The sequence below is a fragment of the Cricetulus griseus genome (genome assembly GCF_003668045.3).
Source record: "Cricetulus griseus strain 17A/GY chromosome 1 unlocalized genomic scaffold, alternate assembly CriGri-PICRH-1.0 chr1_0, whole genome shotgun sequence".
NCBI lineage: Eukaryota > Metazoa > Chordata > Mammalia > Rodentia > Cricetidae > Cricetulus > Cricetulus griseus.
The window spans coordinates 41,327,929-41,353,784 of NW_023276806.1; the positions used below are offsets into that span (position 1 = coordinate 41,327,929).

The 25,856-nt window shown below is 41.2% G+C and overlaps 1 protein-coding gene across 1 annotated transcript in view; it reads right to left on the reverse strand.

Moving 5' to 3' along the window:
- Positions 1-6,253: 6,253 nt before the first annotated feature.
- The window catches only part of Frrs1 (ferric chelate reductase 1), a 44,671-nt gene continuing 25,068 nt past the window's right edge, over positions 6,254-25,856 (reverse strand). Inside the window, exons 7-16 of the mRNA XM_027395595.2 lie at positions 21,388-21,489; positions 19,948-20,095; positions 16,845-16,958; positions 15,529-15,644; positions 14,279-14,365; positions 12,702-12,799; positions 12,383-12,441; positions 11,139-11,282; positions 10,634-10,695; positions 6,254-10,556 (exon numbers count right to left, since the gene is read on the reverse strand). Of these exons, the coding sequence (XP_027251396.1) occupies positions 10,464-10,556; positions 10,634-10,695; positions 11,139-11,282; positions 12,383-12,441; positions 12,702-12,799; positions 14,279-14,365; positions 15,529-15,644; positions 16,845-16,958; positions 19,948-20,095; positions 21,388-21,489 (1,023 nt within the window). The 3' untranslated portion in view covers positions 6,254-10,463. The remainder of the gene's footprint in view (positions 10,557-10,633; positions 10,696-11,138; positions 11,283-12,382; positions 12,442-12,701; positions 12,800-14,278; positions 14,366-15,528; positions 15,645-16,844; positions 16,959-19,947; positions 20,096-21,387; positions 21,490-25,856) is intronic.

The window sequence follows — 25,856 nt, forward strand, 5'->3', positions numbered from 1 at the left end:
GAGGCTGAGGCAGGCAGATCTCTATGAGTTCAAGACCAGCCTGGTCTAAAAAGCTAGTTCCAGGACAGGCTCCAAAGCCACAGAGAAACCCTGTCTCGAAACCCCTCAAAAAAAAAAAAAAAAAAAAAAAAAAAAAAAAAAACTCTGGAAATCAGTATGGCGGTTGCTCAGAAAAATGGGAATCAGTCTACCTCAAGATCCAGCCAGCCATTCCTCTCTTGGGTATATACCCAAATAGTGCATGTTCCTACAACAAGGACACATGTTCAACCATGTTTATAGCAGCATTGTTTGTAATAGCCAGAACCTGAAAGCAACCTAGATGCCCCTCAACTGAAGAATGGATAGAGAAAATGTGGTACATTTATACAATGGAGTACTACTCAGCAGAAAAAAGCAATGGAATCTTGAAATTCGCAGGCAAATGGATGGAACTAGAAGAAACCATCCTGAGTGAGGTAACCCAGTCACAAAAAGACAAACATGGTATGTACTCACTCATATATGAATTTTAGACATAGAGCAAAGGATTACCAGCCTATAATCCTCCACCAAAGAAACTAGGAAACATGAAGGACTCTAAGGGATAAATGGTCCCCAGGAATGGAAGTGGCGTGAACTCCTGAACTAATTGGGAGCATGAGGCTAGGGGGGAAGGAGCTGCTACAATAAGAGCAAGAGAAGAGGAGTAGAGGAGAGGAAATGGAGGGGCAGAAATATTAAGTTGGGGGAAGAACAGAGGAGAGAAAGCAGGATGAGAGATACCATATTAGAGGGAGCCACTATAGGTCCGAGAAGAGATCTGGAACCCGGGAGATCTCCAGAGACCTACAAGGATGACACGATCTGACAATCCAGGCAATGGTGGAGAGGATAACCTAAAAGCCCTTCCCCTAAAATGAGATTGATGACTTCTCTTTATGCCATCCTAGAGCCCTCATCCAGTGGCTGATGGAAGCAGAGACAGACATCCACAGATATACACTGAGCTGAAATCTGGAATTTAGTTGAAGAGAGGGAGGAATGAAGAACGAAGGGGTACCAGGTTGGAGAAACCCACAGGAACAGTTGGCCTGAACAAGGGAGAGCACATTGACCCCAGATGCTGTCGGGGAGGCCAGTACAAGACTGATCCAGACCCCTAAACATGGATGTCCATAAGGAGGCCTCTGCACTCCAGGGAGCCTCGGGTGGTGGATTAGTATTTTTTCCTGGTGCAAGAAGGGACTTTGAGAGCCCATCCCACGTGAAGGGTTACACTCTGGCCCTGGACACATGGGGAAGGGCCCAGGACCAGCACAGGAAGATTTGGTGGACTTTGCAGATCCCCTGTTGAGGGCCCTACCCTGCCTAGGGAGTGGTGGGTGGATGGAGTGGGGGGTGGGCTGGTGGTGGGGGAGGAGGAATGAGGGTGAGGGGAAGGAGAGGGAGAAGGGACTTACATGTGAAACAAGCTTGTTCCCTAACTGGAACTAATAAATACATAAAAATAAAAAAAAACAAATAAATAAATAAAATCTATCTAATCTGGTCTCAGAGCTGTTCCCATGTCAAGGGATCAGCTTATACATCATCTGTCCTGTAGTCTTCTTGGCTTTCCCCCTCATTTCTGTAGCCAAGATCCTCAGGAGGTCTCCCCTAGTCAAAAATGATCTCAATTAACTTTGAAGGAATCCATAGCTTTTAATTTCCTGTGGAAACAAAAGCATAACCTTTCCCCCAATGCAACACATTGTCTGGCTTCCATTTTGAAGTCAAGACATTCCTAAAGTATTTAGGCTGTTTTAATTTAGCTATCTCTTCCACAATCCAAAGTCTCTCAGCAGCTGTCATTCTCTGTTCATTAGCACTCAAAACATTCAAAGTCAACAAAGTACCACACAGGGTCCTGATGCCCTGTGTATTTCCCATCTTTATGTAGCTTTTTTTGTATTACTTTACTCTTTAAAGACTTTATTATTTTTAAGCTATTTTTTCTATGACTGTCCATACCCATTTTCCTTTTTTCTTCAGCATCTAAGCATACTTTTAAACATACTGTACCTTTTTAGAGGTTTTGTCTGTCAGGACATGGCTTTACTAAGCACCTGTAGCATTCTCTGAATGTGTGAGACAAATCTTAAACTACCATGTCAGTCATCCTGAGACTCAGCTTAGCACTGGTGAATAGTGCGAGTGGCTGGCTCCAACCCACAGGCAGCAGCCAATGGCTGCACCTCTGTAAGTTGAGCACCCGCCCATCTGAGAGACTGCAGTACTAGAAAGCCACATCCAGCTCCTTGTCCAGAACTTTTCTTAGCTTTCTCAGGCCCTATGTTTGGATATTCAAGTCCCCCTTGGACACCACATGAAGACAGATTTTTCTTTGGCCTTCCAGCTCACAAAAAAATGACAGAGATTTATTATTAATTGTGAAAACTTGGCCTTAGCTTAGACTTCTCCCACTAGTTCTTAAACTGAATTAACTCACTTATTCTAATCTAACTTCTGTCGTGTGACTCATTACCTCATCTCTCTATACTGTTCATGTTGCTTTCTCTGAGTCTGACTGGTGACCCCACCTGTCTTCCTCTCTAAGTCTTCTCTATCCCCAGAAGTTGCATTAAACCTCTTCCTGCCTAGCTATTGGCCATTCAACTCTCTATTAAACTAATCATTGTGACACATCTTCACACAGTGTAAAGGGATATTCCACAAAAGCACAACCCATTGTGGGTGGTGCAGTCTCTGGGCTGGTGGTCCTGGGTTCTATTAACAAGAGCAAAGCATATGGAGCAAGGCAATAAGCAGCACCCCTCTGTGGCCTCTGTATCAACTCTGCCTCCAGGTTCCAGCCCTGCTGGAATTCAGTCTTGACTTCCTTCAGTGGACTATGATGTGGAAGTGTAAGCGAAATAAACCCTTTCCTCCCCAGTCTGCTCTTGGTCTTGGTGTTTCATTACAGCAATTGTAATCCTAACTAAGACAGGGTCATACTAGGTAACCAGGCTGGCCTGGAGTTCAAAGTGATACTCATACGTTAGCCTTCCAAATACTGTAATTCCAGGCATGAGCTATCATGCCTACCTGGTCTTTATAGTCTTGATATTGTCATTCGAAGCAGAAAACTTTTCTATTTCAGTTTTTCTTCTTTCATCTTTTAGGCTATTGATGTTATTTCTAAGGAATTAATGTTTAATCCAAAGCCAGGGAAATTAGTTTTATGCTTTTATCTAAAGTCTATGATCAAATTTGAATGAATCTTTGTCTCCAGTGTAAGGCAAAGGTCTAAAGCCATCCTGCTGCATATACCCCTGGCTTTCTAAGCACTTTTGTTGAAAATGTCACATAATCTTCCTTCAGATTGCATTGGAGCCTTTTTGTTTATTTGTTTGTTTGTTTTTCAAGACAGGGTTTCTCTGTGTAGCTTTGGAGCCTATCCTGGCACTCACTCTGGAGACCAGGCTGGCCTGGAACTCACAGAGATACACCTGCCTCTGCCTCTGCCTCCAGAGTGCTGGGATTAAAGGCGTGTGCCACCAACACCCAGCGCCTTGGCGCCTTTTAAAAATGTTTATATAAGCTAAAGAGATGGCAGCAGTTAAGAGAACTGGCTGCTATTGCAAAGGATATGGGTTCAATACCTAATGCACATGGAGGGTAGCAACTTTCTGTAACTCCAGTTCCAGGGAATCCAATACCATCTTCTGCCCAGTACCAGGTATGTACATGGTACAGAAACATAAATGCAGGGAAAACACCCACCATAACGTAATTTTTCAGATGATCATAAATGTGAAGCTCTACTTCTGAGCTCACATTGTGTTTAATTAACTAATGCCTAGCCCTGTGCCAAGATCATGCTGCCTGGATTACTATGGTTTCATAAATTCTAATATTGGGAAATGTGTGTCCTCCATTACTGTCTTTTTTCATAGTGTTTTGGTTATTCTAGATCCTTTATATTTGCACAGAAAGTTTAGGGTAAGAGACTGGAGACATGGCTCTGTAACGTGAATAATAAAAACTCAGAGACAGATATTGGGGTTCAAGTTGATGATCAGAAAAGCAAAGCAGCCAAGTCAACAGCTCTTACCTCTGCCAAGGCTGAAATGCAGATCCTGTCTTCCCTGTGACTGGAAACTGAATCTCACATGAGACCCTTTGCTTCTTCCTTATATACCTCTCTAGTGCTGGGATTAAACGTGTGAGTTCCATTAGTCTTTTAGACTGATTTACTTTCATCTATCCCAGAGTGGTCTTGGACTCACAGAGATCCATGTGCCTCTGTTCTTCTGATTCCTGGGATTAAAGGTGTGTGCCACCACTGCCCAGCTTCTATGTCTAACTGGTGTGGCTAGCTTTGTATTCTGATTCCCCAGGCTGGCGTTATTAAATCAAAAACAATATATCATCACATGGCTCGGTGGTTAAGAGTGCCCATTACTCTTCCAGAGGACCTGAGTTTGATGACCAGTGTCCACATCAGACAGTTCACAACCGGTAACTCCAGTTCCAGGAGCATTCAATGTGTGGGTATCCACATGCACATTTGCATACCAGCATACTTATACATAAGTTTAAAGTATTTTTTAAAGAAAGTTTAGGGTCAGTTTTACCAATTTCTACAAAAAGAGATAGCTGGCAGCCTGGCCATACCTGTGTTGACTGTAGAGCTAAGTGGGAAACACTGATAAATCGGAGCCATCTTTATGGGTCCCAACAGCTACATTATTCTTTTCTGATCCAAAAACACTATATTTATGTCCATTCCATTAGATTCTCTTTGGTTGCTTCCAGCAGCACTTCCTAGTTTTCCATGTAGTCTTACATTTCTTTTGTTAAGTGTTTTATTATTGTTGTTGTTTTGTTTGTTTGTTGGTGCTATTGTGAAGAGAACTGTAGTTTTCAGATTTCATCGTCATGACTAATGTGGAAAGATGCTGTTGATTTCTGTGCTTTGGCTTTCTGGATGCCACAGCTGGTTAGTGGGTCTCGTAGGTCTGGCCATATAAGAGATTGTGCCTCCCAGGTGCTCTTGCTTCAGCCTCAACTACACGGTTCAAAGTAGAGAGACCAGACGGTCTTTTTCCTGTACTGCACCACAGGGAGAAGCGTTCAGTCATTCACCTCCAAGTATAAAGTCATCGTAGGACATTCAATCCAGCAGGAATTAGGGCCTCCCTTCCCCAAACGTTTTTTCCACAGGATCTTCTCAACCTATCCTTGATGGCTGTTGCTTTCCGAGCTTCTATACCAGAAAACCTGCTCATTTTCTGCTGGATCCCTGACACTCAGCAGCACACTGGTTGTCACTATCTTGAAGTGTCAGAGCAAAACAAGGCCCTGTCTCCAAACAGAAACTTCCCCCTGAGTGTACATTCCTTACCAGAACCTTAGTATATCTGCTTACTCTAGAAACTAACAGATTCGATGTTTACATAAGTTGTTTGTCTGTTTGTGGGGGCTGGGAAAGGACTTACTCAAAACGTTTTTTGAACATCAAGATATAGGGTCAGTGAACATCAGGTATTTAGAATCCATGGTTTGAGGAAATTTATTCTGATCACCATTATCAGGGTCTGAGTGAAAAGCTAAAACATTATTGCGGGAAGCAGAGCACAGTGTAATCACCTTATATGTGAATACACTGTCATATGAAAAAGAAAAATTTCTTAGTATATTTTTGGACCATTCTCACCCCAAAAAAACAGAGTTATAAGACCAGGCAGTATATAATCACATTAACTTCTTTGACAAGAAAATAGGAGACTAAATTGAAACTAAGTTTATGGCCAGCACGACCTCTGGATCTTTTTCACCCAATGGTATAAATCCCAGAGCAACAGTATTACTGAAGGAAAAGTCAAACAGCACAAAATTTAGCTGTCTTAAAATGGACAATCCTTGTTATTCATCTTGTGCCTCTATCAAGCTCTGAGACATTTTGTCAGATCAAAATAAAAGTTCACACCCACTAAGGAGTTATCTCCCATGCTCCGACTCCTCTTAGCCCCTAAGCAAGCATCAATACTCTTTTGGCTTCTACTGCTTTAGTTGTTGTGAATATTCCACATACATGGAGCTATACAATAGTTAACCTTTGCCTCTGCTTTCTCTTACTTAGCATACTTTGAAGGTTCATTCACATTATAGCAGGTATCGGTGCCTTATCATATGGATGAACAATTTTCCACTGTATGTACATTCTACAATCTGTCAATGGGCATGTGGGCTGTGCTACCCATCATTTGATATGAACAGTGCTACAGTGAACATTTTTCTTAGTTTTCATTTGTTTATTCCCATTTCAATCATGTTTCAGTGCAGAGTACAGTGCATTAAAACCATTCAGAAAGTTGTACAATCATCACTATCTGTTCCCAGACAAATACCATACTCCTTAAATAACAGCTCCCATCCCCTAGCTACCCACTCTCCAACCACTAATCTGCACTCTACCTTGGCTCTCTGCACATTTGATCTTGCTGGGCCCCACAACACAATAAACTGTCCTTTGTGTCTGGACTATTTCATCTGGCACAATGTTTTCAAGATGAGCATCATATATTCTTATAATAAAAAAGTACACATTTCACATACAAAACTATTAAAGTTTAGCACTGTAACCAAGTGGCAGAGACCGCACCAACAACAGGTACAAAGTAAGCACCTTTGGCTGGCATCGCTTTGCTCAGTCCTCATGAAGTTTAGTGAGATAGGGTTTTGAGGGTGACACAGAGGACTCACAGAAGACAAATGATGTTGCCATGAGCACAGAACTCAGAAGCAAATGTGGCTACTCAGGCCTCCAAGCCCTTGGCCCTTTCTAATTTACAGCTGCATCCCATCCCACCACTCACTTACAAAGATGGTCAGGACAAGGAGGGAACAGTGTTGGGAACAGGACAAGGAGGCACCAGGGAAAGAACTTGAGTAAAACGTAAGTCTGCCCGTTCTGGCTAGGACAGAAAGGCACTGCAGGTGGGTGAGTGCAGAGGCTGTGGATACAGGGTTAGACAAGGAAGGAAAATGGACCTGGGAGCTGTGGAGGCTGATCCGGTTTATAACAAGCTTTTAAAAGAAGCATTTCTCTAGTTCCATTAATAATGGATTATCTTGAACAAGGGCCTTTGTTCTTTGCTTCCCCTTACTTCACTAGAATACATAGATAAATAGACTTTCAGCCAAGAGCCACACAGCCCCCACGGCTTCCTGGTTGGCATCTGCTGTGTTATCCTTCCCACAGCCTCCTGGGTGGGAGCCGGATATGGGAAGATGAGGTGTCACCTAACCTACAGCTCCAAATCCTGACACAAACTGAGAAGTGCTAACACAAATATGATTCACATATTCAATAACAAGTTATAGGCCACCTATGTCCTGGTTTCATCTCCTCACACTGGAAACTAACAGAAACAAAATCGGACTCACTTTATGCATGTTACATAGCCTATGCTTTTATTTCGTGAAAACCATATTGATCCCTATTTTAAAGAACATCCCTTCTTTAAGGAAACATGATTTTACAGGCTGTTCTTGACAACATGCCTAAACACAGAAAATCATCTAGTTTAGCCATTGTTCTCATCAAAAAAATATATATAGATATATAGATATATATATACACACATATGTTTGTATCTATATATGCATACATATATATGTATATATGTATGTATGTATGTATGTATGTATTTTTAACTACTCATATTGTTTATTACAGAAACAAGAAGAAAACCTGAGGGGCAAGAAGCAGCATTTGTGATTTGTGGAGAAAAGGCACAGGGAGCTGAAGGCGTGTAATGTGTTCCTCAGGGAAACAACAGGCATGCTAGGTGTAACGTGTTCCCAAGGGAACACAGATTTCCTTTGCACAAGCCGATGGAGGAGCAAACCTAAGCAAGCATCCTGTAAAAAGAATATGCTATGCAGAAACTCACAGCTGGTCAAAGTGAGAGAGTAAGGGTCTGTGAAGTGGTCAGCCACAAGTGACCATCCATATCACACCATATCATACCTTTCCCAAGACTTGGGGACCATCTCAGAGGAAAAGGCACAAAGACTGTAAGAGCCAGAGCCTGAGGAAGAAGGAACAGGGTGAAAGCAGTGTATTCGGGAGTCAACAGGACCACTCCAGTCATGAACTCCTGTTGCCTGCACAACATTAAGCCAACTTGGTACTCTAGCATGGAGTGGGAAGAGTTCCATGCAACCCATCCCTGAGGACCTATGGACAGGCTTCTGGTAGGAGTAAGTCAGCTTTTTTTTTTTTTTTTTTTTCTGGTTTTTCGAGACAGGGTTTCTTTGTGTAGCTTTGGAGGCTGTCCTGGAACTTGCTCTGTAGACCAGACAGAGATCCACCTGCCTCTGCCTCCCCAGTGCTGGGATCAAAGGTGTATGCCTCCAACACGCAGCTTGAGTCAGTTTTCTTTAAGGGTGTGGCTTGTGGTCCCAAACCCAGGAGTGTACAGACAGCACTAACTGAACTCAAATCATATGCAGAATGGAAGTAGGAAATCCAGAAAATTCACCTATCTGGAAACAGAGCCCAAGCAAATTCCACCTTTTGCTGAAAAGAAGTTTTCTCTTCAGTTATTGAACATGACTTATTAAGAGAGATGCTTTGGCCGTCAGCAGCTTATAATGGAAAACTGAAAGAAAATGTCTTCAGATAGCATTAAATTGTTACTCAGAGAGTCTGGCTTCTCCAGTGCTAAGCCAGGGCCTCATAGATGCTACTCAAGCATCACACAACTGAACTCCGTCTACAGCCCCTTTTCTCGTAAAATAAAAGCATTCTCTGGGGATAGCGTAAACTGTAACATGGAACCCACTGAACATGAATACAGGAAATTCCTACCTGAACTCTAAGCTTCTTTTAACTAAGATCTATGTGAAGAAAAAAAAAAAAAGAAAAATTTCACTTTATTGGTTAGAAATAAAAACATGATGCTGAGATCATGACTCAGAGACAGAAATAGGGTCCTAGGGCCAAGTAGAAATTATATCATAATTGGAAAGAATACCCAAAGAAATAAAATATACCCTCCCAATTATTTTATTTTTTAAAAATGTCCAATTTCACTTGTTGCCTTTGCCTAAGAAAATTATCTTCATTTGCTACAGGGTTTGAGGAATATAAAAGAAAACATCAAACAATCATTATAAATATTTTTTTAAAAAAAGCAAAAAAATCAAATCAGAATGTAATAGCACCAGTCTCTAAGTTTCTAGCACCTATTATCCTAACCCAAAAAGAAAAAAAAGTTAAGAACCTTAGAGTGTAAGGAAATAGCCCCATTTAAAAAAAAAAAAAAAAAAAAAAAAGAACAAATAAATCCGCTGGTATTACAGCGCCACCCACTGGCTGTAAGCCCTCATAGCAAGCATTGGGTTGGAAATGGTGTGTAGAAAGGAAAACGGCACAGCCCCGTGCTGAATTATTAGAGCACCAAGGATGTTCCAAGGGAACCCATCCATGTTATTTTACCTTCACAAGAGACGAGAACACCCGCTGGACACTCTCACAACGGCGAGTTTTAGCAAATGTGAAATTCATGACTTTGATCTCTCTCTCTCCTACAGTTACTAATCTTAGGGCTGAAAAAAAACAAAATGCTGTTCCAGCTCCATGGATGAAAAGATAAATGGTATCTCTCAGAATAAGATGCCTACTTGCACTTCACTGCTAACAAGGAAAATGCAATATTCATAATATAATTAAATGTTAATGAAATGTATACCGAGATAAATCAACCACATCTCCACCTTTAACCAGAAGTAATGGAACACACACAGCAAAGAAAACGTCCCAAAGCCTGGACTGGAAAACATGTTTTGTTCTTGTAGGTTTTCTTTGTTTGGGATGTCTGTGTGGGTGTGTGGGTGTGTGTTCATAAAAGCAACAAAATATAAAGATGTTTAAAACTCTAAGATCTCTAAGAAAACTAGTCAACATAAATGTTTCCTTTTCAGGACTCACAGCAGCATTGTCATGAAAGTTACAGTCCCCTGAAAATCAGATATAGTGTTGCTTTCGCACTTGTATTCCCACCACCCAGAAGCAGAGGCAGAAAGATAGGTTCAGGGTTATCCTTGGCTATGCAGTCAGTTGGAGGCCAGCCTGGGTTACACAAAGCCTGCCTTGTCCCCAAAGATACAATCTCCATTTATCCTTTGCCTGAAATACCTACCTTCATTTGCTAATCATTCTAGGTTACTGTTTTAAATCTGGCATGGGATGTTGAGACTCCTTGTCACCTCAAGTACAATGTCCCTTTTAAGATGCCCACTAACACTTGAAGGCTTGATTAGCATCAATGCACAGGTTATAAATATAATCTAGATAGACCAGACTTCAGAATTCCTCTCCTGCCATGCCCATGGGTCTTCAAATTAAAACATACTCCAGGTAGTCAGCATAAGCTTCAGGTCTCCTTGTTGCGATAAGACCCAGGCCCACAAAAAAAGTCTTCGCTTGCTCATACTTGGTTGATTGCAGATAAGAATATCACGAGGAAAATCATATTTCCACATATGTAAATCACCAACACCACCTTCTTAAAAACATGGCCCTGAAATAAAAACTGAGATTTAGCAGAAAGCACCATCATTAAAGTCAGCATCAATCAACAAGAGAGGAGAATCTCACCTCTGCTTCAGCAACAGTTAGTGACTGAAGGATCTGAATTCTATCATCGTCCAATATTTCAACTGTCAAGAACAATGTAAGTTTATAAGAATGGTGATATGCAAGCAAACTAGTTGTCACAAAAAAATAAGATAAAATCTGAGTCCTAACAGTCCCCAATTTTCTAAGATGTAGGTTTGGTCATTCAAGCTACGAAATGCTGCAAACGTTCTGTACCTGAGTGGGGCAGGGTGTGCATGCAAGCACACAGAGACCCTGCCTTATTTCCTTCAGTCAAGATCTCTCACTAAACTTGGAGCTAGGCTGGCAGCCAACAAATCCCAGCCATTCTCCTGTCTCCATTCCTGCACAGCACTGGGGTTACAGACACGCATGACCATGTTCTGCTTGTCATCTGGCTGCTGGAGGTTTGAACTCAGGTCCACAAGCTTGCCCAAGCACATACCCTGCACCATCTCTCCAGCCCCACAGTAGCAAGCATTGGGTTGCTTCTCAAGCAGGCTACCTTTTCGAGAGAGCCGATAAGCATGTATCTCCAGAAGCACCTCTGTGCCAATGTGCCAGACCACAAACCCCATCATTGCATAGGTCTTCTGTGGACTGGGGAGATTCAGTCCCGGTAAATCCATTCCTAGGAACATGGCAGCCACTACGGAGGAATGAGGAGGAAGTGTGCTCAAATATGTGGCCAGGAAAAAGAATAATTGATGCATTACATTAATTAGAATATGTTAAACATTTATGAAAAGAATAATCTTTGAGGCTGAGATAATTTGGTCTTCCTTAGTGAAAGACTACATAAGACAAGATAGGAAATTATGATCTAACAATTGCTAAGAAAGTACCCACGAGCTAGGGATGTAGCTCAGGGTACAGCAGCAGCCAGTAAGCATAAAGCCCTGGGTTCAATACCCAATCCCAATAACAACAACAAAGGTATCTAGCCTTTCCAGAAATGTAAGTCTGTAGTGAAGAGAATCGGGAGAGATGAAGAAATGACTGCTGACCTTACACTCATCCTGTACTTAATCCCACAAGCAATAGAATATAGAGGTGACAGGGGCCTCCCTAGGTATCAATCAGATATTCCTGGTGCAGGTTTATATGCCCAGCTGTTCCGGAGGCTGAGGCAGGGAGATCACAAGCTCAAAGACTGTCTGAGATAAAGTAAGGTCAAGGCTAGACTTGACAAACTGGTGACAGCCACCCTCAAAATAGAAATTATAAAAAGGCCTGGGGACGTAGCTCAGAGGTAGTGTGCTTGCCTTCCATCTATGAGGCCCTGGGTCCTGAATCCCCAGTACTGAAAAGAAAAACTGTCAGATAATTCCAGCTGCCCTCTGGAGACCATCTGCCCTCCATATACATATTGTAGGGAAATGGCCTGGACTCGGAGGGCTTATACCAGCACACTTCATCCACCTCACCCTGGGGCCCTCACTTATCCTGCTTGAATGTTTGGCCATTAACATAACCTCATTTGTTTGCAAAGGTGAATGTGGGGAAATAGAAAAGAAAGGGCTGAGTTTTAAAGTTTTAAAGTCATTTTTTAAAACTTCAAGCTTAAATAATGACTTCAGTAGTTACTTGTAGAAATTACTTTCTGGATTTCAATGTTTCAGGCTGATTTCTCCTCAACAACCAATTACTCCAATTACTAATGCATCTAAAATCATTTAAGCCAAATTACAACTTTCAGTGTAAACAGCCAGCAATTATATATGAGTAAGTGGCATTGCAGTTGCTTACCTGCTATTATTCTAGCAGCTGTCCCCACACTCCAGTGAGTCCAGTTAAACACTTGCCTCCTACCAAAATAAAGAACCAGTCAGTAGCATTTAAAGAGATGGAATAACAATTTATCCCCAAGAGAATAAGAAGCATGCAATTTCCCTTATGCCAGGGAATTGGGTATCTGAAACCCATTTTAAAGTTCTTAAATGTAAATACAATCAATCATTGTGTGCTACAAAATGCAAAGTGTTCCTACTTTGAAAAGAAATTAGTTGCCCATCTAATTACACACACACACTAAGGGCCTTTCTTTATATGTGAGAGCTGGCCATACCTTGGGTCATGTAAAGGTGGTCTGAAGGTTGCCAACAGAGGCTGAAGGACAGCTAAAGTCATCACTGTGCAACCAAGGTATGGGTGATAGCCTGCATGCTGAACAAAGGGCATTGTTAATAGTCAGTCTTTCCTGGCAATTTAAATCAAATTTAAAACCATATAGATTGTAAATGAGGACATGGAATAACTAAGAGGCAGAGGACCAGGAAGTCTGCTGTGAGACTGTGTGTCATAGAAACTACCCTTAGCCTAACTAAGGCTTGAGCAATATCACCAATAAGCTAACACAGATGTCAAAAAATGGAAATGTCACAAAGCCCCACCCCTAGACAAAGTGCCACAGGCACCATGACTACTGAGATGGGGAGAATTAGCCTCTCCCAGGGATGATCTCACTAATTGGTTATCCAACACAAAGAGTCAATCCTGAAGTCATATAGACACAAGCAACACTAAATGAACACAGAAGTTTATATTATATATTTATGTTTGCAGTGTATTGTATGTGTGCTTGTGTGTGTGTGTGTGTGTGTGTGTGTGTGTGTGTGTGACAGAGAGAGAGACAGAGAGAGAGACAGAGAGAGAGACAGAGAGAGAGAGAATGAGACTAATAATCAAAGAAAAAGAAGCCCTCAATTTGAGGAGTGAGGGAGAAATGGGAAGAGTTAGAGAGAGGAGACATGGGAAGGGTTAAAGGAAAGACAGGAAAGGAAAGGGAGATGTGATGTAATTGTTATATTTTAATTAATTTTTTTAAATTGGTAACATACATACAGCACTTATCAAGACTGCCCATATAATAGAGTTGCAACTTCTATTAGCTTAAAGACAATCCAAAGAGAAAGCCACTTCAACTGATCCTGTTTCTTAGACATCACACTTGGACCGGAGAGATGGCTCAGCAGTTAAGAGTGCTTACTACTCTCCCAGAGGACCCAACTTCAGTTCCCAGCATCCACAACAGGCAGCATACAACCACTATGCTTCCTGGTGGTAGAATTACACAGATCCACACAAATATGCATCATTAAAATAACAAAAATAGCTGGGCTGTGGTGGCTCATGCCTTTAATACCAGCATTCGGGAGGCAGATGTAGATGGATCTCTGAGTTCAAAGCCAGCCTGGTCTACAGACAGTTCCAAGACAGCCAGGGAAACCCTGTCTCAAATTAAGACAGACAGAGAGAGAGAGAGAGAGAGAGAGAGAGAGAGAGAGAGAGAGAGAAACCCTATCTCAAAAAATAAATACATAAATTAAATAAATATATATAAATAATAAATAAATCTTAGGTATCATACTTCTAATTTTCAACATTCTAGAAGAAAAACACACTCACTAAAGGACTACATGAACTATGATATAGTCTAAAAATACATTTCAGTGCCAAGTAATCTGTATTCACAGTCTCCCTTCATTCCTGATCCCCAACCAGGTGAAGTCATCAGATAACTCAAAAAAGGAAAAAGGGATGTGCACAGAAATGTCTCATTATCCACCTCTGAGAATAAAGTAGCAATCTGCTTTGACATCAAAACAGATTTATAGGGAAGCATCCTGTTGAAGGCATCCTTACCCGACTCCAGCCTCCTCTGTACACAAAAGGCATAACAAAAGCAATGCAGGTGAGCACAGATGTAGCAAGCATGAGTATCCGATGCACCTGCAAGGGGAGATGGCAAGGTGAGAAGATAGCTAACTGTATAAAAGACATCTGGTGTCACAGCGGGACAATCATGGGAGATTCACTGAAGGCAAACATCCCACTTACATCAAAACAGTAAAAACAAAATGTCATAGACCATTAAGCTAAAGAAAACTCCACGAAGCCATCTCATCATTCAAAAGGGCTCACTAAGGGTTCACCTGCTCCCTACGGCAGGAATGGATGTCTCACACACAAAGCACATTTACTTGCCAAGACCTTCATTTCCTTCCAAAGGCATGTATTAGGCTCTGTCACCATGCAGAGTGCTATGCCATGTGCAGAGGTACAGCGAGGAAACCAAAAACACCATATTCTGCAGGGCTTGCAGTGTAATCAGAGAAGATAAAAGATCACTATTTGGGACATATAATTCTTTGCGTAAAAACACGAAAATATTAAGAATGAGAGTAGGCACTATTATGTATTGGACGACTGGTTTATGTCAAAATTATTCCAGAAAAAGGTTACCCTACATGATGTATAGTATGATAGATGTGACCCTATAAGTTTCTCTGAATGTCACTAACATATACACACATCAATAGCATATGTTTAAGCATAGCAGAAGGACAGACAGGATGGCTCAGTGGGTAAAGATGCTTGCTGCACAAGCCTGATGATGTGCAGTGAGCACCACCATTTCTTTCTCCTCTTTACCAGCCCTCCTTGACTCAAACTGACTAGTGCTGTGAGTGAATCTCTCTTAGCTCCTCCCACTACAAACTCAGGGGTAAGGAAGCACCATTTGACCCTGACATGTTCTCCAATTCAGCAGGCTCATCACAAAGCCAGACATGGTAAGGAATCTTGCATTGGCCCTCAGTTGCTTAGGAAACTGGGGAAGGGGGAATGGATCTAAGATCTGCAATAGCTGTAACTGAAAAAAGAAAAAGAAAAGCTCATGTGGGCCAGGGAGATGACTTAGCAGTTAATGGACTTGCTGTGAAACCCAATGACCCAAGTGATCCCAGAACCTACATGGTAGAAGAAAACTGACTCACAGAAGTTGTTCTCTGACTTACACACACAGTGAATAATGTAAAATCCAAAGCATACAAACTTCACATCACAGTGTTTGAATAACACGGAAATGGCTTTAAGCCCTTGCTGTCACCTACCTGAAACCAAACTGCTTCACCAAGAAAGAAAGCTTTGGACCACACAGATCTGAAGAACCGGGCAACCAGTACTCCTATGCTAACTGTGGTCATCCATGCCACAAACATTAAGGCACCTACAGGAGAGAAAGATGCAGTGATTCACAGCACAGAGTAAGTAAGCTGCTGCATCAATGGCCAAACCAAGTGCTCAGAAAATACAAACAACCAGCAAACTATGTTAAAGTAACACAAATATGATCCCCTTCCCCGTGAAAACATAATATACCATAGTTCTTATTATACCACCACTCTGGCTGATAACAATCAGCAAGGCCATAGCCCCTAGCAGGTATGAGGAACCCCAAGTGTTTTACATGCATTAGTCAAACTGGTCTTTGCCACTGTTTATAGGTATTTATATTGTCCCCAATTGGCTAAATGGGGAAACAATGGCACAAAGCATTCAAATAGCTTGATCACAGAAACTGTGTTCTTAACTATCTTTCTAACAGTCTGTCTGTAGCTTTCTTCTCCCACAATCTTACTCCAAACAACAAATGAAAGACAAAAAGACATGTGACTTCTGGATCTAATTCCTGCCCAACTGGAGGCTTTCCAGGTAAGCTGTGGTGACAATTGTGGAAAGCCTCCACCATGAAGGACTCTGGAGAATGTAAAGGGAAGAAAATCCCCGGAAAGGCTAATGTGATGTAATGGTACAGTTTGCACTGTTTCTTGCTTTTAAATCCTATCCTATCCTATACTTCCCACACCAGCCAGTGCACTTTGCAAATAGAATCAACTTTCATTGGTAGACACAAAGCATATAAGAGTCTTTTTGTCCAAACAACTTCTTTCCCACTTTGGTGACTTTGCTCATCCAAATATTCAAAACCTAAGCACTGCCCTGAGTACTTTCTACGCTGAAATGCTAACACAAGAGTGAAACTACATTTGTGAAAACAAACTACTGTTAAAAGTAAACAACCAAAACCACACACCACTTCTTAGTTAGCATTTATTTTAATAAAAAACAAAAACCAAGGATTCAAAAGCATTAAATTAACTAATCCAATAATACGTGACCTGGATGAATTTAGAATTTCCACTGATTTTAATGTGTCAGTGTTCATTCCACTGAATTGGATTTCTTTGCCACTTTTAATTAAAACTGACAAACATTCAGAGAGACAATATACCTGAAAATGTCAATGTTTAAAGATAAAAGAATCATGAAATTTGCTAAGTGACTCCTGCCACTGTTCCTGATCCAGCCAATGCCTGCTCATTGGTTAGCACATCCCACAAAATGTAATGATGCGCCATTAACTTACCATGAGCCTTTAAAAGGGGTGAAGAGCGGGACCCTCCTACGTTCTTTGGAGTGCCTGTCACATCATATTTTTCGTACGTTATCAGAGGTTGCTTAAGGTGCCTAAAAATTCGGCCTGAAAGGTGAACACACAATAGAACAAAAATGTCTTACAGTAATGAAAAATAGTCAGATAGGAAGAGTTGGCATTCGCATGTAAAAGCAGCATAAAGACATATTTGAGAGCACATGACTTTCCTGAAAATAAAAGAAAATAATTTAGCCAACAAGGAGATGAATCAAAACAAGGACGGGAATGGAAGAGTTAAAGTGAAAAGAACCAGTGTGCTCGATTAACAGAGTAAACAATGTCAACATAATGGCTGCTGACAAATCACTGACAATACCCAGTGTAATTCTCCAACACTGACAGATGTATTTGATCCACCTGCCACTTCCTCCTTAGTGCTGGGATTAAAGGCAGCCACCACCATGTCCGGCCTTATTTGTTTCTTTTATTACCATATGTTGCACATACACTTAAGTCAGGAAAATACAAGATTATTCCAAGAGTGTACATATATGTATGTATGTGTTCACCCTACTCTACAGGTAAAATAACTCTTTAAACCCTGGCATCTAGTTGATGTATGCAGTAACACTGCATTGGAGAAAATGTATCTTCCCTTTCCTAGCAGGTTTCAACTGCAAGTAGCTTCATGGTTAGAAACAGGACTCCAGGGCCACTTCTCCCCTCCTTGCTGGGCTTCTGAACACGAGCAGGTCCTGTGCCTGCTGCCACAGTCCTGTGAGTTCATATGTGCATCAAGCCTGTTGTGTCTGGTGGATGCTTTTTCCCTGAAGTCACCCACCTCCTCTGGCTCTTCAAATCTGTCTGCCTCCCCGGCTGCACAATGATTTTGAACCAAAAATATATGCACAGGAATATTCACAGCAAATGTTTCTACATTTTTTTTTTAAAGACAGGGTTTCTCTGTGTAGCTTTGGAGCCTATCCTGGCACTCGCTCTGGAGACCAGGCTGGCCTCGAACTCGCAGAGATCCGCCTGCCTCTGCTTCCCAAGTGCTGGGATTAAAGGCGTGCACCACCAACGCCCGGCTCGTTTCTACATTGTTTAAAAGAAAACATAAACTAAATGTCCATCACTAGAATAGAATAAATTACAGGACATACAAACGCATTTTTAGAAAACTATGCAAGTGCAAAAATAGTGAAAAAACTTAGTAGGTATGTAAACTTTTGTTGAAAGCCAATGTTAGATATCAGGTAACAGATTATATCACGGTAATTTCAAAAGGATGGGACTTATGAGCTGTCTTTTTCCCTGAAAAGGTGGGTGGCAGAACTTGAAGTGCAAACCTGGTAACCTGGAGGGGAGAAGTGACTCAGCAAAGTTGTCCTCTGACCTCCACCAGAACATCATGGACTGTGTATCCCTGCACACACACACACACACACACACACACACACACACACACACACACACACATTATTATTATTATTAATTTTTAAAAATTTATGAAAGATACAAGTTATACTATCTATATAACAAAATGAAGAAGTAAAAGAAGGAAAGATGGTCCAGTTAGATACTTATAACACTATTTTTTAAATAATTTATTAAATTTCATTCTCTTTTCTTATGTGCATTGGTGTAAGAGTGTCAGATCCCCTGGAACTGAAGTTATTTATAGACAGTTGTGAGCTACCATGTGGGTGCTGGGAATTGAACCCAGGTCCTCTGGAAGAGCAACAGTGCTCTCAGCCACGGAGCCATATCTCCAGCCCCAAAACCATTTTTAAGTTATTGATTTAAACAGGAAATAAAAACTAACTAAAATCACAAGTCTTCTTAGAGATGCTAACAATAAAGACACTTCAAAACACCTGGATGCAATCAAAGGAGAGAAGAAGTATTAAAGTGATTGTTTAATTTGTGGTTTAGTTAAAACAACAAAATGTAACTGTATTGGTTAGTTTTTATCAGCTTGATACAAACTGGAGTCACCTGGGAAGAAGAAATCTCAATTGAAGAATTGCCACCATCTGACTGATCTTTGGACACATCTATGAGTCATTTTCCTGATTAATGGTTGATGTGGTAGGGCCCAGACCACTGTGGGTGGTGCCATCCCCAGGTAGGTAGTCCTAGGATACATAAGTAGCTGAGCAAGGCAGAGGAAGCAGTGTTCCCCCACAGTCTTTGCTTCAGTTCCTGCCTCAAGCTCCCACCTTGGATCCTCTTGATGATGGACAGTAACCTGTCAGGCAGAACCTTACATCTCCCCAAGGTGCTTTTGATCAGAGCAACAGAGAAGCAAACTAAATCAGTAATCCAGAAAAGAATTATCAATAGAATCAATTGAGTGTTTGGTAATTCAGACCACAGAAGTGTCACAGACAATATTAGAAATAAACAAAATGGCAAAGCTGCTGACACTGAAGATTCTGTTTATGAAAATGAAGATGAGGCTGTACGTGGTGGTGCATGCTTTCAACCCCAGCCCTCGACAGACTTCAAGGCCAGACTGATCTACAGAAAGTTTCACAAAGGCCAGTCAGGGCTATATAGTGAGACTCTGTCTCAAAACAAAACCAACAAGCCAAAGAAAATTAAAACTAAACATTCAGATTCTTAAAGAATACTAGGACCACATGGTATCCACTTTCTTTAGGAAGATGCATGATAATAAATGACTCAACAGAGCAACCAGACATAATCTCCTTCTAGTTTTAATCATTGCCAGGTCTCTCCACCTCTTGGAGAAGCTCCTATGTAAGGAAAATAGATTGTCCTACTGGAGTTGGTATTTCTTACAATATTTCAAAAGGAACTGTTCCTAGTAAAGTGTAGCAAAGCCCAAAGACATACCTACTTCCTGCAAGGCACTTACATTTCTGTTCCAAATCCACTGTACAAAGCTGGGGCCTTTGAAATCATAAACAATGCTGCCATGTAACCTGGCTGACAGCCTTTGTATGAAACAAAATCAGAAACCCAACTCAAAATCAAAAGAGAGCCCCTTCCATACCTTAAAATGAGCAACTGTAGTGATATATGCAAAGGAGAGGGGAAAGGAAGAGAGACTTAACCCAGTGCTTACCGTCGTGAGCAGCACCTTCTGCTAGAAAGATGTAGTAACTTTCGTTTAACACAAATCTGTTCTTAACCCCAGGAAGGGTGATGTTTCTTCGGAATGAACACTGTATGACACCATCTACCAGCCTCCAAGCCATATCTTCGAGAGTCCCCTACAAACACAAGAGCTTCTCAACACTTTGCAAAGATTTGCTAAAAATAAGGCACACTCAAACCCTGGCCTGCTCTGTTTCCTTTCTCTAAAGTTGGAGGAGCATGTTTTATCTTCAGTGTTCTTCCTTAGTTTTTACCCATCGAAGAAGACCAAGATGATTTATTATTATTATTATTATTATTATTATTATTATTATTATTATTATTCCAGTTTGTCTTTATGCCACTTGGCAAACATTTTTCACTCTGAGCCAGACCTTCACAGTTCATCTACCTAGGTTAGAAAATCTAATTGATGGGCTAACCCACCAGAAATGCCAAAGAACACCCAGAGGCCAGCATGCAACACAGCTGTAGGCAGGCATCCCAGGCTTCTGAGGAAGCCGACCTCACAAGAAAGCTAGGCACAGTGGCAGTGGTGTCATGGAAGGAAGCTACCACCCAGCCACACTTCATTCACTGTGACACTAAGGAAGGGCCACTGTGCCTAACTGTCCTACAAAAAAAGTAGTACTTAACATTGGCACAGGTGCCAATAAGGGGAAAGCAAGACAACCACCTGGGTATCAGTGCTTACATGTGTTCTTCCTTCCCGCTAGCCAAGAAATGCCTCTGTAACTAACAGAAGTTTGGCTGTTTATCTGTTTGATTGACTGTTTTTAAGAGAGGGTGTAGTCTAGGCTAGCCTTGAACTCTCTGTGTGATCTTAAACTATTCACCCCCCTTAGGATTTACTTCTTTTCCTACGAGTATATGATGCTTTACCTGCATAAGTGTGTGTATGCCTGGTGCCCACAGATATCAGAAGAGGACATTGGATCACCTGGACCTAGGGTTACGGAAGGTTGTGAACCACCATGTGGGGTCCTCTGCAAGCGCAACAAGTGCTCATGACTCTTGAGCCATCTCTCCAGCCCTGAACTTTTTATGCTGTGCTGGGGACTGAGCCCTGGGGCACCCTTCCCCAAGTCTCATCTTAAAAACCTGTCCTTTTGGTAAGAAGCTAGTCCTCTGATCTTGTCAATAAGCCATTTTAATACTGTTTAATACTTTTCCATAAGATGTGATGAAAATGATTTAAGTGACATAAGCAATAATTGATCGTTTCCCAGCAGAGAACTTTGTCCTGTGATTTCTAAGCACAGAATATTTCTTGGAGATCACTCTGAGAAGAATGCAGCTGCCCGGCCCATGCCTGAGCTGGGCTAACTGCAGGGCTGGCCACATCAGTGGCAGCCACGGAGCAGGAAGGTGGACCAACCTGATGCATTCCCAGCAGGTTCACACTCACCCTGGTGGATTCCATCACAGGATAACTTCGCCCTGTCAGATAGGAGGGCCGTATATACACTGTCTGATCTTCTCGAATGCACAAGTAAGCATCGTCATCACCCTGGAAAGCAAGCACATCATTTTAAGGAACCCCTAATCAAACAGCATTTGATACTTTTAAAATGTAATTGATTCAGCAGTAAATGATCTGTGAAGTCTGGAGAACCAGTTGTTTATTTGTGAGCTAAAAAATAAGGTTTTAGCTATGTATGGCTATGCACACCTTTAACCCCAGTACTCAGGAGACCGAGGCAAGCAGATCTCTGTGAGCTTGAGGCCTGTTGGCACAGCTACATCATAAGACCCTGTCTCAAAAATAAACAGCTGGAAGTGGGAGCACACCCTTCATCCCAGCCTGGGGAGGCAGATCTCTGAGATCTGAGCCAGGCTACTTTGCATAGCAAGTTCCAGGCCAGTCAGGGCTACACAGTGAGACCCTGTCTGAAAAGTTAATTAAGAATAAATGGAGCACCAAAATTCTAAAGTAATAGATCAAAACAGACATGTTGGAGGCAGTGTAAAACAACAGTAGAGCACTTACCTAGCATGTGAAAGGCCCTGAGTTGCTTTTTTTTTTTAAAGACATAGCATATCTTCATAGTCCTACACCCCACAAATGGATGCCACTGTTAGCACTTCCATGTGTATGGACTCAAACATTTGCATCTGTCTATTTCTTCCTTCTTGGGAGAAAACAAGTTCTGTTGCCTTCTTTTCACCTCACTGTGAGCACTATATGAGAGACTGTCTTAATAATTTTTTTAAAAAGTACATGGGAGGGCAAACATGGGTAGCTCAATAGTACTGAGTACTTACCTACCCTGAATACTCCCCTCAACATTAATCCACAGAAAGGTCAGTATCTGGCAACATATTAGCATTCAAATCTTAACTTCTACAAATCATTCCTGCTAAAAAGAAACAGCTTATTTTGAAGAATGATGAAGTATGGATGGAAAGCATCTTTTGACACCAAAGCAAATTAAGACACACTAAAAATGGATAGAGTTGCCAAGAGAGGCCAGAGGGCAGCTGAAGAGACCCCATCAATAAACTGCAACACAATGGGCAAGAAGAAATCATTAGTCTAGGAGCTGAAAGACGGCTCAGCAGGTAAAGACACTCCCAGAGCAGAACTTGATGATCCAAGTTCAATTCCCAGAGCCCACAGCAAGGTGGAAGGAGAAAGCTGTCCCCACAAAGTTGTCCTCTGACTTCCACATGCATACCGCACACACAATCACACACACACACACACACACACACACACACACACACACACACACACACAGAGTGAATAAAAATTCTAATTAAAAACAATCCAATCCATCACTCCATAGAGTGAGTCTCAAAAGAAAAAAGGTGTAGAGGAAAAAGCTCTTCTTTTCAGAAAACTACCAACTGGTAACTTAGAAGTCACCACTCTGCAAAGACAGATGTGACAACTGACGGAGGAGTCATCCCACACTAAAGTCACCTGGTCATGGGTTACTGGAGAGAAGAAAGTTCTCTAAGAGTTAAAACACCACCCTATGTATTGTTCGCTAGTACAGAGACCTGCATTTTACACCTACAGCCAGCAGACAACAGACAAAATTATGTACACTTTACTTGATGAGCTGATTCATCATTAGTGAATCATTATTAGTATTTTGCCAATAATTCTACACTTTGGTGTGAGAGAGAGTGCACGAGCAATGCATAGCACCCAAGGGTAAGTCAGCAGACAGAATGTGAGAATCATTTGTCTCTATCCATTATGTGGGTCCCAGGGATTGAATTCAGGTGATCAAACTTGGTAACAAGCACCTTTACCCATTAAACCATATCATCAGCCCATTGTACCAAAATTCTTATATTTTTGGTTGTGAGTCTAGCTTTTAATGGCTGAACCATCTTTCCAGCCTGGTGCCAAAAATCTTAATATGAATCTGCCATGTCAATAGCAGAATACTCAAGCCAGGTGGCGGTGGTGCATGCCTTTAATCCCAACTCTTGGAAGGCAGAGGCAGGCAGATCTCTGTGAGTTTGAGGCCAGCCTGGTCTAGAAAGCAATTCCAGGACAGCTAGGGCTGTTACACAGACAAACCCTGCCTTAGAGGGAAAAAATAGCAGAACCCTCTAAAAGCTACTGGCCTGAAAGAAGGGAAAAAAATCAAGAAAAAAAAAAGTAGAATAACTGCTAAAGTAAAGATCAAGACACATAAAGGCACTGAAAGATAATTGCTACACTGCTGGAGAAGAATTTTCTCTAAAAAAAAAATAGCTACAAAGGAACATTATTGGGACGACTGGGGAAAATGGAATATAAACTGTGTAGTGCACAAAATGATTGTATCATTATCAAATTTTCTCAATGTGATAAAATTGTTGTAATTACAAGAGAACATTCTTGTTCTTAGGAGAGATGTGCCAAAATCTTTGGGATGAAATGCTGTCATGTCTACTTACTCTGGAAGAGTTTAAGAGGAAAAACTGTATTAATACATACCACACAAGTCAACTGAGACAGAGTGATGGACCTGGACATAGAGGAATAAAGGTAAAATGGAAGATCTGGGTGAATGACTAATGGCATTCATTGGACTGTTCTTTTGAAATTTTTGCATTAAAGTTTATAAAAGGCACAGTGAGGCTGGGAATGAAATTCAGTGTAATATGCACTGAAGCCCTGAGTTTGATCCCCAACCCTGCAAAAAAGAAACAACACAAATGGATACATTTGAGACAGGAGGAAGGACCTAGAAATGGAAGGAATGGAAGGAATCCAAGTCACTATCAAAACCAAAATTTCTCAAAAAAAAAAAAAAAAAAAAAACTCCTATGATGTACCTCAAACTGTGCTTGACAAAAAGCTATTAAACAATAATGGTAGATGACTTAAGACAGTTATTGGCCACCAAGAATAAGAAAAAAAAGGAGAGAAAATGATCATAAATTCAAGTTACAGGGTTGGTTTGTGTTGTCCAAAAACAATCATTGGCATGAGACCAGCCAACAATGAAATCTACAATCCAGGGCCCAAGTGAGGTCAGAACAGGGAATAACCAAGAGTTTGCTCAATGAAAGATTATGTTTGCAGCAAGTATAAAACAGAAAGATACATATTCTGTCTTCATCCCCAGGCTCCTAGTATATAACTCCTAAAACCTCTGGACTCTCCAATGGGTTTTTGGGGGAGAGAGGGTGCTAATGGGTTGACTGATGACTGGCAGCCCCTGACACCCCATGACTAAAGGATTAAGACCCTAACTAACCTCACCGCTAATATACTGAAAAGTAGAAAGTACTGAAGGTTAAGTTGGTCATCAATGGTCAAAGATTCAATTGACCATGCCTATGTGATGAAGTATTTACAAAAGGACAGGGTTTGGAGAACTTGAAGTTCTTGAAAGAGGCTGGAGAGATGGCTCAGCAGTTAAGAGTACTGGCTGCTCTTCCAAGGGACCTGGGTTTAAAAGATGGTGTGCCCTGAGAGGCCATGGAAGGTCCTGTCACTTCCCACATACACACTTTGCCATGTGCAACTCCCTTTTGGTATCCTTTGAAATTTCATTTATAAAAAACAGAAAAGAGCATTTTCCTGAATTTGTTGAATAGCCCAACCCCAGGAGGAAGTGTTAGGAGTCCTGGTTTGTCATCCCTACAGTCAAAAGCACAGTACAAACAGTTGAGGACTGAGTCCTCAACCCGGGATATCTGACACTATCTCCAGGTTGAATGTCTGCTGCAAAATCAATGCATGCTTGGTGTGTGATAAGATATTCCCACACTGCTGAAGATTACAGAAGCAACCTGCGTTATGAGTGTGTAATTGGAGAAATTAACTCTGTTTTCTACTTAAGAGGGAAATGGGGATAGAAGCTAACAATGTGTTTTCTGGTTAGACTTTATGTCATATAATAAAAATCATAGAGAAGACCAAAATACAAAAATGAGCAAGATGCTATTAGCAAAAATTTGGAAAATTATACTTTTCATTCAGGGATGAAAACAATTGCTCTCAATTTATGAGCCAATTTTTTTTAAGTAAAATTTAGGTTGTTATCCAATCAGCATTTAAAATATCTAATATCTTCAGAATCTCAACTTATATTATACAGTCAAAAATAACAGAACCCTGAATGTGGTATCACAGGCCTTTAATCCCAGTACTCAAGAGACAGAGGCAGACAGATGTATGGGAGTTTGAAACTAGTTTAGTCTATAGAGCTCCAGGCTAGCCACGGATAAATAATGAGACTCTGTATCAAAAAGAAAGTTCATAAAAATACACTAAAGTTTAGAAAATAACAATCTTAAATAGAAATAACCACTTCTAAAGCATATTCTGAAGATGATCCATTTCCACCAATTTAGGCAACCAGGTGTACAAATGATTTTAATCATTAAGCAGAATCTCTCTGTAAACCAGCTGCACCTGCATAA